We start from the raw sequence: 18,474 nt of genomic DNA on the forward strand, positions 1-18,474 counted from the left end.
ACTTGATGGTTTATCATACTTTAATATTTGGATATGTCATGTGCTGGAGCTCGAATCCACCTGGCTCTCCCTTGGGCCCAAGGTGCAGGAGCCCCGCTCCAGGTAACTCTGGCTCAATTTAACCACGGTTTGTGACTGAAGTTTCATGCTCGTTGAATGACAACATTTAATTGTTTACCTTGAACACATCAGTAGTAGTGTGTTCAGCTAAATGCTGCGGTGTGCCAGTTCTTAGGCCTAATTGTCTACACTGCCACCTGGTGAGGTTAGCATAGGGCTAACGTGTGCCAGGTTATTTGATGGGACCAGCTACAATGTAGCGTTCTATCACGTGCGAGTAAATCAACAATTTTAATTGGCTGATGCTTATTTTGAGACTGAGGTCCAGGTTAAATTGTAACTTTTTCTAAAAATCCACAAGCGGCTCCCGGCATTATACCTAAAGCGGACATTGCCATTGGCTGAACGGAAATCCCTTGTAACCTTGTTTACAAGTTCGAACGCTGGAATGTGAGATGTAATCTACACCTCAATTAAACTGATATAATCCTCAATTTAATAATTTTCCATTTGAACGTCATTTCTATATAGCCTAGACTGGTTATTGCTCGATCCGATTGAATTTAGGCCTTCCTTATCACCTCCGTAAGTAATTGAGGAAGAATAATTGAGAAAGATCCCTGGAATTCTGCCCAAATGAGTTTTCCTCATTCAGGCCAGGATTCAATCCATATAGTGTCTTTTAAAAAAAACATTTTTGTTCATGTGGTCAAGATCAGATAACTACGACTACATTTACACCGGCAGCCTAATCTTTTTTTTCTCCATTAATTGGTCTTTTGACTAATCAGATCAAATATTTTGCCAATAATTGGGCAATAGATCACAATTGAGCTGCCTGTTTAAACAGCCTTCAATATGAAGCACTTTATGTACTTCTGAGCACCTCCAGGACTTGATACCTACTAATGATTTAGTTACTATAGACAGAAACAAAAGTAGGGTTAAAGAGGGTGGTTCGGCGTAATCGGCGATCTTCTAGCAATCTAAAGGTTGCATGTTCGAGGTTCGTCTGGGACAACTTTAGCTAACCTTTGCCCTTATTCTAAGTTTAGGTCAATTCACCTAATCGGCTACGTAAATTCACCTAACCTTTGTGATTTTAGTTCTAACCTTTTCAAATAATCCTAACTTTTGTTGTTAGTTCCACTAACCACCAACGTAAATTCTCCCCGTAATTCTTTGTTGTTACAGCACAACAAGAAACCTGGTCTCGTCTTCCAAGATGTATGGTAAGTTACCCCATCCAATTCGTATGTTATTTTACGTCCAGGTAAGATGTATGATATTGTACGACCGCTATTCCATTCATAATGTAACCTAATATATCATACTAAATGGAGTGTCACAGATTTACGTACAGAATAAGACGAAATGCCCCGAGACCACGTTAGTGTAAACGCAGCCTATCTGTTTAAGCTTTTCCATGTCAACACATGGTAATGTCTCCACATTGGGACAATATTTCCTGGTCCCTACCTATGTGTATGAAAATTATTTGAGAGGCAGTGTTTCAAAATTATAATTTTCATTTGATGTTAAGACAAATATTGATGTCGAGTCAATGGTGTCACCTGTCAACAAGGGTGGAAAGAGTACTGAAATATCCTACTCAAGTAGAAATACTGTTACTTAAATGACATTTTACTCAAGAAGTAGAATTACAAAAAAAAGTACAAGAAAAGCTACTCAATAACAGTAACAAGAGTAGTTGTAATTTATTACTTTAGACCTCTGCTTATTAATAATTTCAGAGAGAGGTGTAATGAAATGACGGGACACCATTATCCAATAGTAGAGTTGAATAATGGTGTAATAAGCAACGGTAGAAATCCAGACAAAACATTGCGCGAGCGCGTCACTATTCCCATCTCAGCGTCTGTGCTTTTAATGGGTCAATTATCTCGCTCTGCTGCAGAGCACACTGATGAGGCTAGACATCCTGTTCTTAGCAAGGCCTGTATCATAAACCATCTCTGTCCTTAGCCGAACATAACCTCATGCCCTCTTCATCATGAACACATATGGTACAAACACAAAATTGACTTGCATATGACAAACTGCTCATGAGTGGATGATGACAGAGCCACATGAGAGCAGGGGCTTAACTTAGGTGTTGGAAGCATTCTGAGTGGTGCAGATAGAAATGTAATGAAATAGAGGAGACATGATGATTCTCTTATCATGGAGTTTAGATCATTTTTTTCAAGGAGAGTATAATCATTTTTTTGAGATGGAATAGATATTCTTGAACCGGCCCCAGCCTAACCAGATCAATAATTGTCTCAAGGAAGAAAGGAAAGATGGATGAAAGAGCATTTGGTCCAGTGTGGCTCAGTTTATAAGAGTTTGGCGCTAGCAATGACAAGGTGGAGGGTTCAATTCCTGCAGGGATCACATACTGGTATGCACTCATTAAACTTTGCTTTGGATACAAGCATCTGCTGAGTGGCATATTTATGTATTTGTAAAGTTGTTGTTTATTATTAAATACAACTTCAGTTGTAAAGCATTGAAATGGTGGATGGCTGTTATGCACCTGGTGAGGCTGAAGCATTAGAACTGCAAAAGGTTGTCTGTGGTTTGGTTGACCAAATAAAAAATGTTCTCCCTTTGTACCTTTTATTCAGATAGGCGATAAGTAGAGGGGGTTCTATACTAAATGGTAGTTCCATACTAAAGTTCTATACTAAATGGTAGGGTGGGACGATAAATAGCCTTTTAAAGAGGCAATCTGCAGTTGAAACAAAAACAAAGCTCATCCCCGCCCCTGTTTTGGTAAAAGGTTGAGGGATGGGGTTGGAGAAATGTAACCACTCTCAAATTAATAGACAGAGCTATGGATGCAAGGGCTGACCATCCATGTTTTCAACATTAGTTTTACCCGTGTAGTGAAGGTATACACAGTGTACAAAACATTAAGAACACCTTCCTAATATCGAGTTGCACGGGAAACAGTTGAGCGTGAAAAACCCAGCAGCGTTGCAGTTCTTGACACAAACCGGTGCACCTGGCACCTACTACCATACCCCGTTCAAAGGCACTTAAATATTTTTTCTTTCCCATTCACCCTATGAATGGCACACACACAATTAATGTCTCAAGGCCTTAATTGTCTCAAGGCTTTAAAATCCTTCTTTAACCTGTCCCATCCCCTTCATCTACACTGATTAAAGTGAATTTAACAAGTGTCATCAATAAGGGATCATAACTTTCCCCTCGTCAGTCTGTCATGGAAAGAGCTGGTGTTCATGTTTTGTACACTCAGTGTATAGTGTTGGTTTACATTGACTTTATTTACAAACATTGGTTTATGTTGGCTTCTGATGGGGTACAACAATTGAACTAAGCTCATGAGGCATTTCTAAGTTATATTCTTCAAGAATCAATGGGTACAATATTAATTTATTAATTATTTGTTTTAAAACATTTATGTAGCAACTACAGATTGCTCTTTTAAGTTATACCGGTATGGCTTTTGACAACACCGTCTATAAAGGCATTTCTACATTTAGTAAGTTAACATGATGCAAATTCTTACCATCAGACTGAGTAGTTTGGCTGACAAGTCCAACTGTCATGTCCCAGTCCTGTTCCATATAAAACACAAGTTATTTACAAATGGATACAAGTCAATCAATCAAATGTATTTATAAAACCCTTTTTACATCAGCAGATGTCACAAAGTGTTATACAGAAACCCTGCCTAAAACCCCTAACAGCAAGCAATGCAGATGTAGAAGCACGGTGGCTAGGAAAAACTCCCTAGAAAGGAAGGAACCTAGGAAGAACCCTAGAGAGGAACCAGGCTCTGATGGCTGGCCAGTCCTGTTCTGGCTGTGCCGAGTGGAGATTATAAGAGTACATGGCCATTAAGGTCAGATTGTTCTTCAAGATGTTCAAACGTTCATAGATGACCAGCAGGGTCAAATAATAATTATAGTGGTTTTAGAGGGTGCAACAGGTCAGTACCTCAGGAGGAAATGTCACTTGGCTTTTCATAGCCGGGCATTCAGAGGTCGAGACAGCAGGTGCAGTAGAGAGTCGAAAATAGCAGGTCCGGGACAAGGTAGCACGTCCGGTGAATATGTCAGGGTTCCATAGCAACAGGCAGAACAGTTGAAACTGAAGCAGCAGCACGACCAGGTGGACTGGGGACTGCCAGGAGTCATCGGGCCAGGTAGTCCTGAGGCATGATCGTAGGGCTCCGGTCCTCCGGGACGGGAGGGAGAATTAGAGGCAGCATACTTAAATTCACACAGGACACCAGATAAGACAGGAGAATTACACCAGATATAAAAGACTGACCTAGCCCCCCGGCACATAGAGTATTACAGCATAGATACTGGAGACTGAGACAGGGTGGGTCGGGGGACAGTGGCCCCATCCGACAATACCCCCACCCACTTTGCCAAAGCACAGTTCCCACACCACTAGAGAGACAAACAGACCACCAACATACTACCCTGAGACAAGGCTGAGTATATCCCACGAAGATCTCCTCCAACGCACAAGCCCGAGGGGGAGCAAAACCTCCTGGCTTCCAGAGGATTAACACTGTGGGCTTGCATATCTAATGATAAGCACTGGCTCCAATATGTGAATTGAGGTCTTATTCAAACCTGAAGTTTGGAGCTCAACAGAAAGCTGTGGCAGAGTATGGGCACTGGCCCTATTTACATTGCATATTTCAAAACCTTTAATAAAATGTAAAACTATAGTCTTCTCTGAAATAGTCAAAATTATTTCTATATCAAATTCTGACAGCAAGAACCTGAAGTAAATAAAAACATTACATTTTTTTGCATTTTTTTCTCTTATGACAACCCAATTTGAAATGTCATTATGTGAGGAACAAGAAAGACAAAGACAATAGATGTCATTTCTTAATGAATCCATAACTTCCCAAACCATACATTTAATAGTAAAATCCTAAAAGATCACTAACTGGTCCGATGCAAATCAGGCTGAGATTTGGACCATTTGGGGGCATTTCCATGTACGTTCATTTGTATTTGTTTATAGACTGAATCAATTAATGGTTGCAGTCCTCTGTCTAACAAAATAAAATGGAAATTCCCAAACCTTGACTGCAAAACCTGATAATTACAAGGCCCCCCAAATAAAAGTCTGAGATGAGGCATCAGGACTTGAAATGTCCTCTGTACTGTAGTCTTATACCAAATGAGTCTGAACACAAATAAAAACATTATTGCAATTCATAATTTTAACCTCAAACCCTGACTAATAAATCAGGCTATTGTCCTAACATAACCAAAGAAAACTGACATTTAATTTCAATTTACAGAGATTAAATGGTTTAGATTTGGTTTATTGACATTTTGAAGAATTGCATCACCGGTAGCAAGTCTGAGGGCCCGCCGCAACCCATGGCAACCGTTTCTTCAACGTCTGTCCTCATTTTGAGGCATCAGGACTTGAAATGTCCTCTGTACTGTAGTCTTATACCAAATGAGTCTGAACACATCTCAGACTTCAATCGATACACAAAACTATGCAAAATACTGGACCAGTTACGCATCTGGTTATATCTGTCAGTATTAAAGAAGAGTAACTAAACTGTTTCTCTGGACGTATAAATTAGACAATACATTAAAGCCTTTGAACTCAAGTAAACAATTACAAATACAAAGATGTACATAAACTAGTCTGCATTTCAACAACAAAAAAAGCTATAAAAGAAGCTACAATTCAATCACAGTAGCGGTAAGCTGCCTTGAGGTGCCAGAATGATCCCAAAGACATAGAAAAGTCCCATCAGGAGGTTGAGCTTGGCTGTCTTTTGGGGAATCTTGGAATAGCACTGGCTGCGGAACTGCCTCTCTAGGGGGAAGGCCATAGGCAACGTGAGCAGGGGCAGGGCCATGCTGATGGTGTAGTGGGTGGCCAGGATGCAGAAGAGCACATAAGGGACAAACAGCAGGAGGTTGAAGAGGATGTAGGACAACGTTGGCCCGATGAGAATGGCCAGAGTGACGATGCCCGCCTGTTTGTCAGAGTCCATGTCTCTGGTATTGTTGCTGTGTAGGATAGCCTCTGTGTTGAGGGCCAGGGGAACGGCGTAGACCAGAGGCAGGACAGACAGGTAGCCCACCTGCACAGCATGGGCAAACATGACCGCCAGGGGGCCAAACGTGATCAGGATCACCACGTCCCCCAGGGCCACGTACTTAAGACCAATGCCTGAAAACCGGACAAGAAAGGTATCGTAAGAATCTGGATATTAGTGTGTGTGTACTTGTAAATAAAGTGAGGGAAATAATGTCAGTACATTTTGAAACAGGTTAATGCCAAGCTCACCTCCCGTGTACAGAAAAGAGCTGGAGAGCCCTCCAAAATAAATAAGGGCCAGATGCTCCATCCTCAACGTGGAGAGAAAGTAGAGCAGGGTGGCACACAAGCAGCCCAGAGAGTAGAGCAGCGCTCCGAACATGACCACGTCCTGCGGCGCCAGGATCTCATCCACCAGAGTCCTATCGTCGCTCTTCTTGTGGTCGATCCCTTTGGAGAAGTCATAGTAAGTGTTAACCAGATTCCCTGCCCCGTGCACCACCAGCACTGCCACGGCACACACCATGAGGATGACCAAGTCCACAGAGCCCTCCAGCTTGTAGGCCAGGGCACTGCCCAGAGCCACCGGTGTGAGGGAGGCGCTGAAACTCCACGGCCGCAGGGCCAGCACATAAGCAGCACACTTGTACCTCATGTCAGACGCGACTCTGGCCCTCCCCGAGCTCTGGTGGTCGGCGGTGTGATTCTGCACAGTGTCATTCAAACCGGTGTGACTTGTCTCTCCATGTCCATTCAATCCAGCCAAAACAAATGTCTCTGCACTGCTTGGTTTCTGCCCCACAGCCATACCTCTGCCAGTGTCCACAAAACAAAGAAACAGAAGGTAAACCTGTAACAGAATTACAGAGGTCACACACAGAATGTCATTTATGTACAATGAACATCTCATTTAATGAAGAAGAGCATCAGAATGTAGGCTCTTTAAGTTATTGAAAACCAGTATGGGGTAGTTATTGTATTGTCCGTCATAATTGAAGGGTTGCAAGAGCGTGAGACCAGAATGTTTTGTTGTTGTTGAGCAGGATTAAAGCGTGCTACTACATGCTAAGACGTAGGTAGCAAACGAGTCTGTTTATTTCCAGTAGTTCCCGAGTAGCTAGAAATATGCTAGTTGGATCACCTGAATTTCAATGCACCATGTTGTGAATTGTACAACACACCTGTTGGATGGCCACATTGTTTGCTCCCTACAACCTCGCAAAATTGCCATTTACAGCATTGCACTGCTGGATAGTCAACTACATAGATTAAAAGATTAAAGCTAACTATCCAGTGTGCTATTAGCAAGCCAAACGCCAGGGCCAAATTAAATGTCCGAAACAAGACTTTACCTGTTTTATGCATCCGTTATCCGATAAACTATTTCACGCCATGTAACAACATATTTATGTGACCGCTACCTAACCACAGGGCTGACCCTACTCCCTTGGTAAACTTGCTACGTGTCAATTTCGAGAATATTTCACTGGCTGATCACGGTTAACCCCGACGGACGACATTTCGTCCAACCCTCTTGAGTGAGTGCAGACGTAAATAGGCGCCGTTAGAAACTTACTTCAATGTGATCTGCGTTCCGGGTGTTGTTGATGACATGTGCAAGAAGAAGCCATTCCTCAATAAGAACATTTAAATAAAATAAGAAAAATAACTGGAAAAAATTGGGATTTAAAATATCGCTTATTTTGTACACTCGCAACAACGGATGTATTAGAAATACTAAGGCAGGCCAGGAAGTTATTGGTTCTCTGGTGGTGGTTCAGTGCGATCTCTCACTATCCCACACAGATTCGTAAACGGGGGAAAACGTTCAACTAAATTCGGGGCAAATACCATACTTTAAAAAAAAAACACTTGTGAAGCAATTTGTTTTCCAATTATTTTCGAACGTTGCTGAATACGAATGCAGCCCAGACTCAAATTGCGTGTTTTGGGCCTTCACAAACGCACGAGTTTTACAAAGACCTGCATACATTTTCACAATTAATTTGATGTAGGTAATTTACTCCAATTAAAATACAATTTGAGAAATATTTGTTGCTTGCATCACGCCTGTCACAGATATACTATTTTCCTATGCAATTAGAACAAAAAATATGGAATTTTTAATTAAGAGTCCGAAAATATTGAAATAAGGTTCAATATAAATCAAAGTCAACCTATTGCCCTATGCGTATTCCTCAGCTAAAATGAGAGACCCACACATAGGTATTTGAGCAGGCCTACATTTTTTAAATCCATGATCAAATCTCTGTAATGAACTTCTAGATTAATAAGCATGCAAAAATAATAGTTATATCAAAATAGTTTTACGATTGTCGACTACGTGCAGCTGGTTTCCTTTCCATTTAAACTTGTCAAACTCTGACCTCCATTTAAAGTAATGTGAAACCATTTGGCAGACTGCGGAATAGCGCTGCGGCCGAAGGTTGTACAGAAAGCTGCAAAGTTTGATGCAGCCTGGAGCTGGCGGCGGGTGACCAAGGATTCCAGCCTTAACACCGTTATCCTCCGTTATCCTCAATTTAAAATTCATTTGTCAAATAAAAGGATGCATTGGATGGCCATTGATATCCATGCGGATCGATGGTGGTGAAACTGACTAGTCTGTCTTTGTTTAGGGAATTTTTCTGGAAGGCGATATCGCAACGATGGTGTGTCAGACGTTCAGAAGTTTACAAAGAGGCGACTTCAGTGCTCTTCTGCTGGCTGTGGCGTTGCTTGGGGTTCTGTTTGAAGGGATGCAAGAAACCACGGCATTTCCCACCTGGAGAATAGAGGTATGGTGTGAAAATTCCACTTTCTAACTTGATACCTCCTTTAATTGCACTGCTGAATACTTCATTCAGTTTCTATACTGGACAGGTTATGCTGGAATAAGTTAAGATAAAGATTTTGGATGATTAAACCCGTTTAGGGCAACAATATTTTCATTTTATTTCAACTTGTTTTTTTCAGTGTCTACCAAGACATCTGCTTGGTGACAAATTAGCAAATAATAAATAAATAAAATGTAATTGTAATATGAATCACATTTTTGGTTAAACTTCATCAGACAGAAATTCCTTCATATAATCAGTAATTATACATGTAATTTATAATTTAGCCTATTCATATTATATAATTTGGAGGAATTCTTTAGTTTTGATGGTGCATGCAATGAATATAATTGTAAGCCTTTACAATAGGCTACCTATCCAATAGCCTACAGTTAGTATAGAATAAGGGACAAAAATCCATTATGACATTTTCTTTGATTGAGACATATCATCACAAGAGCCAGACTTGCTTGTATGATATGCAATCTCTGTAGAATAATTAAGAATTTGGTTGGTTTTGCCCTGATTCTTGTCCCAGTTGAGGAAAAAACAACTATTCTTATTGCATTGTAGCCACAATAAAAATGTTTTGATCTGGCTGGATGAAGTCTTAACCCTCACTTATACCAAGTTAGCTATTCTAAAAGTATCTTATATTGTTCATTAATTCACACTAAGTCAAATGCAGACTTCTCAGAATCCTTGATTAATAAAGCAGGGGCAAACAGTTTGGGAATCTTCAAAGGAGAGCACAGTAAGAGGAGCTTAGCATGTTGGTTGAGCACTGAATGAGCAGGTTCTAAAGGTTATCTCCAGTGCGCTTGTTTTGGAACATTTTCAGTTGTTTTCCATAGGAAGAAATGGTGTAGCAAATGGTACAGCTTAGAACAACATGTAGTTTATAGAAATCATGGACTGTTCTCACATTGCTCCAGCTTCTAGGCTATGTCCTCTTCTTTTGTAGTGTGTTTCCTTGACTCTGTTATAAGTGTGGCAGGAAGACTTCAGTCTTCTGCAGGGCTCCTCTGGTGTTCGTCTGGGTGTCTAGGCCTCAGCTCTTGGCAAAGCCCTTGTTTTCCTGAGGATTGAGGAACATTAAAAAAGGAATGCATATGTAGCACATGGGGATGTGTGAAACTTACTTCTCAGCCTGAAGTGTCCCCACTTGTGCCAGCGAATATCTAGCTTTTTCCAACTGGTAGGACACTTCAGGAGGGCGGTCACGTGTGCTAGCATGGCAGAGGTCCCGAGTTAGCGCCAGGTATGGGCAGAATCAGCTGCGTGGCGTCCTTTACATATAGTGTCCACATTATTTCTCTGAGAAAAAATATTACATTTTCATACAGATATTTTAATAGTATAAATTCATATTTTTAGAAAAAGCTTTTTTGGGGGGTTGTATTTCCACTGTATTTGTATGTAAATGTTGAACTTGGTCAGGTCATGTTGGTCCAATCCCTTATTGTTGACGATAAGGACTGTGGAGTAGATCTGTGGATAGGCTAAATTAGCTTATTCACTTGTCATAAAAGTCCCCGATAACAAAGTCACCTAAAGTTATTGGATAATCAGTCAAAGTGTAAACTACCATTCAAAAGTTTGGGGTCACTTAGAAATGTCCTTATTTTTGAAAGAAAAGCAATTTCTTTTGTCCATTAAAATAACATCAAATTGATCAGAAATACAATGTAGACATTGTTAATGTTGTAAATGACAATTGTAGCTGGAAACAGCCGATTTCTTATGGAATATCTACATAGGCGTACAGAGGCCCATTATCAGCAACCATCACTCCTGTGTTCCAATGGTACGTTGTGTTAGCTAATCCAAGTTTATCATTTTAAAAGGCTAATTGATCATTAGAAAACCCTTTTGCAATTATGTTAGCACAGCTGAAAACTGTTGTTCTGATTAAAGAAGCAATAAAACTGTCCTTCTTTAGACTAGTTGAGTATCTGGAGCATCAGAATTTGTGGGTTCGATTACAGGCTCAAAATGGCCAGAAACAAAGTCCTTTCTTCTGAAACTTGTCAGTTTATTCTTGTTCTGAGAAATGAAGGCTATTCCATGCGAGAAATTGCCAAGAAACTGAAGATCTCGTACAAGGCTGTGTACTACTTTCTTCACAGAACAGTGCAAACTGACTCTAACCAGAATAGAAAGAGGAGTGGGTGGCCCCGGTGCACAACTGAGCAAGAGGACAAGTTCATTAGAGTGTCTATTTGAGAAACAGACGCCTCACAAGTCCTCAACTAGCAGCTTCATTAAATAGTACCTGCAAAACACAAGTCTCAACGTCAACAGTGAAGAGGCGACTCCGGGATACTGGCCTTCTAGACAGAGTTGCAAAGAGTTGAGACTGGTGTTTAGATTGACGAGTTTCAGAAGAAAGTTCTTTGTTTCTGGCCATTTTGAGCCTGTAATTGAACCCTCAAATGCTGATGCTCCAGATACTCAACTAGTCTGAAGGCCAGTTTTATTGCTTCTTTAATCAGAACAACAGATTTCAGTTGTGCTAACATAATTAGCACAGCTTTTAGCCTTTAAAAATGATAAGCTTAGATTAGCTAATACAACGTGCCATTGGAACACAGGAGTGATGGTTGCTGATAATGGGCCTCTGTACGCCTATGTAGATATTCCATAAGAAATCTGCCGTTTCCAGCTACAATAGTCATTTACAACATAAACAATGTCTACACTGTATTTCTGATCAATTTGATGTTATTTTAAATGGACAAAAAAACGTGTTTTTCTTTCAAAAATAAGGACATTTCTAAGTGACCCCAAACTTTTGAACGGTAGTGTATACTGTAACTGTATATTTCACATTCTATTAGTATTATATAAAAACAAAGTCACAACATATTTCTAAACACTCTTAAACAGTAAGCACCTATAGCTGGCCTTTCACAGCTGTAAAACAAGAATAGAATCCTGGTGTTATTATTTGGAGAGTCTCATTTGCCCCTCCCCAAAGGGCCATCAGACATATTGTATCTGCAAAATGTATCATACTTAAAGTTTGGAAAGCAGTTTTACTGCTGACCACTTCCTTTTTCTACAAAATGGAATGCCCTTGCATGAAAATGTAACATGTAACATTCACATGCAAGGCATTGGGATAATAGCCTCTAGAAACAGCAGAATTACAATCGAGTTGAGTATCCTAAGCTGGTCTCATCAAACCAGAACCCTTGTAGCATGGAACTGTTGATTGTTTAGATTTTGAACATTATAACTATAAACACTGTATAAATTAACACCATGAATCACAACTGTCAGTTCAACTAACAGTGTAAGTAGATTACAGTACAACATTAACTCTGTGCTGCTCTCAGCCTGCTACTTGAAGTGTGTCAGAGGGTTGGGTACTGTGGCAGTAAAAAAACAAATGACGTTAAATTGTGTTATACATTTTTTAATGAATGATACTGCAGACACAATGACTAGTATAAAGGTATTATGCATGCTTTATGTATACCCCCTTCAAGTAAAGTGTTACAATTTTTACTTTTTAATTCTTAGGGATCTCCACCGTTTTTGTCCAGTTTCTCAAGTTCCTTCCATGAATACTTTTGTTCTTCCATCTCATGTTGTTAGCAATATTCTCCTGGTGCTTGGTTCTTTGGTCTGGTTCAGACACTGGATCAAGTCAGTCATATCATAATAATCTGTCAGTCAGCCACAAAGACAGGAACACTAACAGTGCTAAAATACTAAGCACTAGCTATGTGTAGTTCATAAACACAAAGGCAAACACTAGGTTAATTATCTACTGAACAAAAATCTAAACGCTCCATGCAACAATTTCAAAGATTTTACTTGGTTACAGTTCAAATAAGGAAATCAGTCAATTGCACTAAATTAATTTGGTCCTAATCTATGGAGTTCACATGACTGGGAATACAGATATGCATCTGTTGGTCACCGATACCTTTAAAAACAAAAGTAGGGGTGTGGATCAGAAAACCAAATCAGTCTCTGGTGTGATCACCATTTGCCTCAAGCAGCGAGACATATCTCCTTCACATAGAGTTGATCAGGCTGTTGATTGTGGCCTGTTGTCCCACTCTTCTTCAATGACTGTGCAAAGTTTCTGGATATTGGTGGAAACTGGAAAACATTGTCGTACAAGTTGATCTGGAAAACGCTGTTGTACACGTCGATCAAGAGCATTCCAAACATGCTCAATGAGTGACATGTCTGGCGAGTATGCAGACCATGGAAATGTTCAACTTCCAGGAATTGTTTACAGACCCTTGTGACATGGGGCCGTGCATTATCATGCTGAAACATGAGGTGATGGCGGCGGATGAATGGCACGACAATGGGCCTCAGGATCTTGTCACAGTATCTTTGTGCATTCAAATTGACATAGATAAAATGCAATTGTATTCATTGTCTGTAGCTTATGCCTGCCCATACCATAACTCCGCTGCCGCCATGGGACACTCAGTTCACAACGTTGACACCAGCAAACTGCTCACCCACACGACGCCATACACGTGGTCTGCGGTTGTGAGGCCAGTTGGACTTTCTGTCAAATTCTCTAAAACGATGTTGGAGGAAGATAAATTAACATTCATTTTTCTGGCAACATGTGTGGCATTGTGTTGTGTGACAAAACTTCACACTTTAGAATGGCCTTTTATTGTCCCCTGCACAAGGTGCACCTGTGTAATGATCGTGCTGTTTAATCAGCTTCTTGATATGCCACACCTGTCAAGTGGATGGATTATCTTGGCAAAGGAGAAATGCTCACTAACAGGGATGTAAACAAATTTGTGCACAACATTTTAGAGAAATAAGCTTTTTGTGTGTATGGAACATTTCTGGGATCTTTTATTTCAGCTTATGAAACATGGGACTAATAATTTACATGTTGCGTTTATATTTATGTTCAGTATACATTTTTTTAAAAGAGTCACTTAAGGCCAACCCAGTGAACCCAGAATTTATCTGTAACGTTTCCTAAAGGTTATCTTTTGACAAATAACTGTCACACAAAGTTCTGGAAACCAACATTTGTTTGCTGGGAATCCAGATCCCGATCATAAATATAAATGACATCTGGATGTTGAGGTGACATGTGTCCAGTAGGTTGAAACTCCTCTCCTCGCTCCTAACTGGTCACGCCAAATCTCAGGCGGTTAATCTACAATTTTTTTGTCCAAGGAAGAAGTTCACACCTCTGGTGTGTTAATGATTGGGATTCGCAAAGATGCCCGCACGCAGGTTCTCCACCTCTCCAGGAACAAGCGCTACACCCTCACCCCTGAGAAACTCAAATGGGACAAGTTCAAGCTCACTTACAAGTTTGGAGATTTTATTTCACCCTCCTTTCTTACCAAACATTTACTGTCTAAAAAGAAATGCTGTTTGAATTGACTTCAGCCATATTTACGAGGGACAGCTGTCAGAGCTTTATGATAGCGCCAATTGCTTTTACTGATTTCTGCTGTTGTAATATGCTATGTGGGTTCCCCAGATAATGGCATTGTGTCTGTGCAGGCTGCTCTCTTTCCCAAGGAGCCTGATGAATGCCAGTGACACGCGCCGGGGCATTGCCAAAGCCTTCACTATGTGGAGTGATGTCTCGCCCTTCAGCTTTAGAGAGGTGCCCGCTGACCAGGAGGCAGACATCAAGATAGGTATATGTTGTTGTGCCCCCACCTAAAGTATATCAGGCATGATGACTGGCATATAATCTAGCAGAAGGCCTATACAGTGACATGTGTCTGAAATGCCCTCAGCATTTGAAATGAACAAATCTCCCTCTACTGTCTAGTTATCTAATGTTCAGCATGATTCATGGCTCTATTTGTTTGATAAAGAGTCCTGTACACCTTCCAAGCATGTGTAATCATTTTAAAATGATCTAAATCATGCCGAAGCCATCAGAGTGGGAGCACCATGATCTGGGAGTCTTGTTCCAGCATAAATACTTGATGCAAGTGTGAAAAATGACAGTCATCCTCAGTGGTGTTAAGAAGTTTGAAATCCATCATCTTCTAGACTCTATTGTATGTAGAATGAGAGAGTCTGGAGTTTCCCCTCTTGGTTGCGCTGTCTGAGGCACAGCTCTGTCTCTTTTTGGCAGGCTTCTACCCCATCAACCACACAGACTGTCTGCAGTCCTACTTGCACCACTGTTTCGACGGCATCACTGGCGAACTGGCACATGCTTTCTTCCCTCCGACGGGCGAGATCCACTTTGACGACCATGAGTATTGGATTCTGGGAAACATGCGCTTCAGCTGGAAAAAAGGCAGGCACCTTGGGTGATCTCTTTCCTGATTTTTGTAAGCTGCTGTTGTGCACTCAGCACCACAACTACTTGCTGGATGTCCAGTTGAATTAATCAGATGCACAGGGTTGAAAAGTGAAAATGGTGGACACTGTAGTTGGTAATTATGTCTTGAAGCTGGAATAGTCCACAGTGTAATACTGTGCCTAAATGTGTAATGGTTGGAAGATACTGAACTTAGAAGCGTAGTTAGATTTTGCCGTTGTTGTTAGATCAACTGTGTCTCAGTAGCAGGTATAGGTGAAAGCCATATGTTGTTATGCCACTCGGAACTAGCTTTCATGTGTATAGTTCAGTGGATGAGGGAAAGGACTTTAGCTACTTTCGACTATTATGATGCACCCCAATTACTAAGACAGAATGAACAGTTTTGTGTTGTTGGTTTGTGCAGGGGTATGGCTGACAGACTTGGTCCATGTAGCGGCTCACGAGATTGGCCACGTCCTGGGCCTCATGCACTCCCTGAACCCCAAGGCCATCATGCACCTGAACGCAACTCTAACGGGGCGCAAGCTCATCACACAAGACGAGGTGTGGGGCCTGCACCGACTCTATGGTAAAGCTAAGCACCCACAATCAAAAAGCCCTGGAGAACAGACAGAATAAACAGTGTCATATTGTTTTGTAGCACAAAACAAATCACCAGTAGCATATCTTTCAAATGAAATAAATCCTTATTTAAAATAATGGTCCCACTTTAAACAACCAATTTATACAGGCTTTATAGACTATTCATGATATCTTCCTAAGCACTATATAGATGCTTCACAAATAATTGATTTACTACCTGCTGCAAGTAAACATGGCCTTAATGACTATTGTTGAACCTGTAATACAGTGAGTGAGTCATAAATGTGAAGGCAGATTGTCATCCCAAATTCCTTTCTGTAGACTGAAATTAGCACTCTCATCCCTCTCTTTCCTCCTCCCCTGTAGGATGTTTGGATAGATTATTTATCTGTCCAGCCTGGGCGCGAAAAGGCTATTGCGACAGCAAGCGCAAGCTCATGCAGAAGCACTGCCCCTCCAGCTGTGATTTCTGTTATGGTAAGAGCAGCACTGCAAAGGAAAAAAAGATTACTCCCAATCTACTGGTGCATGGAATCGCATCTGTACCATTTGCCAATGCATCGTAACGCAGCCAACAAAACCATGATGAGGGTTTGCAGCCCTTCTGATTTAAAGTTAGATTAGATACTTGCCACTGGATGTGACTCATTCAGAAATAATTACCTCTGGATGTATTTTGGTCTGCTTTATAGTAAGCGAGCAGAGCATCTTAGTGAAGCACCTCAACAGCTTAAATTCACATAACCTCCGCAACCGGTCTCACCAGGGCCGAGGCCTCCGGTTGCACAACAGGATATGACTCCTCCTCGCCACGGCAGCCATAGATTGTGGGTTTGTCCGATTTATATGTGTAACAAGGGAGAATGTGGAGAGGAGAAAGGATACCATTCCTGGCTCCTAATCTGTTCCTCATTGTTGATTGGGAGACATTGTACGGCTGTGGAAAATTCCAGTATGACTCCAAACCACTGGAATTTCAGACTGTGGCTTGAGTGTTAGAGACGCGGAAGGTCAATTTGGGAATTCTGCGGCCCAAACTAGTGGCTGCCTTTTAAACAGACTTTCAACTGATCATGAGGCACAACATCGTGTTTACACTCATCGAATGGCCGTAGCACTTGGGTAAATTAACTAGATAGAGAATGTCCTTAAACATCTACAATGGAGTTGCCATGAAGTTTTTTGATACACATGTAGGCAGATAGTTTGAGTGTGTAAGTCTTGGGGGATAATTTTAAGTATGATCCTAAATTCCTACTCAGATCAGATTAAACATTTACTAAGAAGACATATTCTGGGCGCTTTGTTTACTTTTTGGAGTAAACATTTCATGAAAAGACATTAACATCCTTTTGTGAAATTAAAGCCATACCACACTGAGTCATGTCTGGTTAATACTAAGACTATACAGAAGTGGATACCCCAGCCTTTAACCTTGTGTTCCCTAACTTTCTTCAGAGTTCCCCTTCCCCACCGTGGCCCCCACCCCCACCCCCCAACGGACCAAACACAAGCTGGTGGCTGAGGGGAAGAAGCTCACCTTCCGATGTGGGAAGAAAATTGCAGCAAAGGCAGGCAAAGTATAGTGAGTGTCTTATTTAGCCCAATATCACTTCTAATGAATCATGATATCATACCAACAATGGACTGAATTTAAATGTATTTGTACTGTTTCTGTAGCTGGTACAAGGACGGAGAGATTTTGGAGTACTCCCACCCTGGCTACATCTCCCTAAAAGACGACCACATCAGTATCGTGGCCAACGCCATCAACGAGGGCACATACACCTGCATCGTGAGGAAAAAGAACAAGGTCCTCACCAACTACTCCTGGAGGGTACGAGTGCGCTTCTGAGGGTGATGCCCCCATCCACACATAGAAGCACTGGTTATTAGCACAGAGAACACAACCATAGAAACAGAATGACCAGAAGAGGAAAAGCCCTTAGACAACTGCATTTTCACACATTGACTTGAATGGGATGTCTGTTCTAGGAATTATATTTCAAAGCGCACCTTCACTCAAACATTGCTTGTTCAAAACAGGGACCTCACTCGGGCACATATTTTAATGTACATTGTCTAAACAATACCCTCAAAACAATCATGTTTTAGGTCTGTTTTTTTGTAATGCATTTTCATATGTGCACAATAAACCCTTTTGTTCTGTGGTAAGTAGTATATTGAATCTAGATGTAAAACTACATTGTGTCCAAGTGAGTATTAGATACACTACTGGCATTGTTTCTGTTATGTATTATGTGAACAATAATGTTCATTGAAGTTAGAGCTCACTGACACTTACAGGGTAGCTAGTAGCCTCAAACTTTTCTAAATATTGTACAGGAATTTCAAATAAATGTAACTAGCCTGGCAACTTTATGCCATGGGTAATGCATTCTAAAAGCTACTCCATCAATGCATGACACCTACAGTACACAAAAACATAATGTTGGTTTCATGAGCTGAAATAAAAGATCAAAGAAAAGTTCCATATGCATAAAAAGCTCATTTCTCTCAATTTGGGCACACATTAATTTACATCCCTGTTAGATTATCTTAGCAAAGGAGAAATGCTCACTATCCACCTGACAGGTGTGGAATATCAAGAAGCTGATTAAACAG

At 40.9% G+C, this 18,474-nt stretch overlaps 2 protein-coding genes across 6 annotated transcripts; one reads left to right on the forward strand and one right to left on the reverse strand.

Moving 5' to 3' along the window:
• Positions 1 to 5,376: 5,376 nt before the first annotated feature.
• On the reverse strand, positions 5,377 to 7,946 carry LOC106566876 (ubiA prenyltransferase domain-containing protein 1). 3 transcript variants are annotated; one of them, XM_014135389.2, is made up of 3 exons: positions 7,709 to 7,946; positions 6,382 to 6,982; positions 5,377 to 6,264 (listed from the first exon to the last, which is right to left on the reverse strand). In XM_014135389.2, the coding sequence occupies exons 2-3, from the start codon at positions 6,938 to 6,940 to the stop codon at positions 5,777 to 5,779; spliced, it is 1,047 nt and encodes a 348-aa protein (XP_013990864.1). In that variant the 5' UTR covers positions 6,941 to 6,982; positions 7,709 to 7,946; the 3' UTR covers positions 5,377 to 5,776. The 3 variants fall into 3 exon arrangements, with proteins under 3 accessions (XP_013990864.1, XP_013990866.1, XP_013990863.1); XM_014135391.2 differs by lacking the exon at positions 7,709 to 7,946 and adding an exon at positions 7,485 to 7,692 and having other exon boundaries at positions 6,382 to 6,944; XM_014135388.2 differs by lacking the exon at positions 7,709 to 7,946 and adding an exon at positions 7,485 to 7,692.
• Positions 7,947 to 8,560: 614 nt separating this feature from the next.
• On the forward strand, positions 8,561 to 18,020 carry LOC106566877 (matrix metalloproteinase-23). Of its 3 annotated transcripts, none has more exons than XM_045693137.1 (9): positions 8,561 to 8,626; positions 8,772 to 8,930; positions 14,148 to 14,287; positions 14,484 to 14,623; positions 15,073 to 15,240; positions 15,671 to 15,835; positions 16,216 to 16,326; positions 17,308 to 17,434; positions 17,530 to 18,020. In XM_045693137.1, exons 2-9 carry the CDS (start codon positions 8,802 to 8,804, stop codon positions 17,702 to 17,704), a joined length of 1,155 nt encoding a protein of 384 aa, XP_045549093.1. In that variant the 5' UTR covers positions 8,561 to 8,626; positions 8,772 to 8,801; the 3' UTR covers positions 17,705 to 18,020. The 3 variants fall into 3 exon arrangements, with proteins under 3 accessions (XP_045549093.1, XP_013990868.1, XP_045549094.1); XM_045693138.1 differs by having other exon boundaries at positions 8,608 to 8,626; positions 14,152 to 14,287; XM_014135393.2 differs by having other exon boundaries at positions 8,590 to 8,930; positions 14,152 to 14,287.
• Positions 18,021 to 18,474: the final 454 nt, after the last annotated feature.

Source organism: Salmo salar, chromosome ssa13 (assembly GCF_905237065.1).
Source record: "Salmo salar chromosome ssa13, Ssal_v3.1, whole genome shotgun sequence".
NCBI classification, from domain to species: Eukaryota; Metazoa; Chordata; class Actinopteri; order Salmoniformes; family Salmonidae; genus Salmo; species Salmo salar.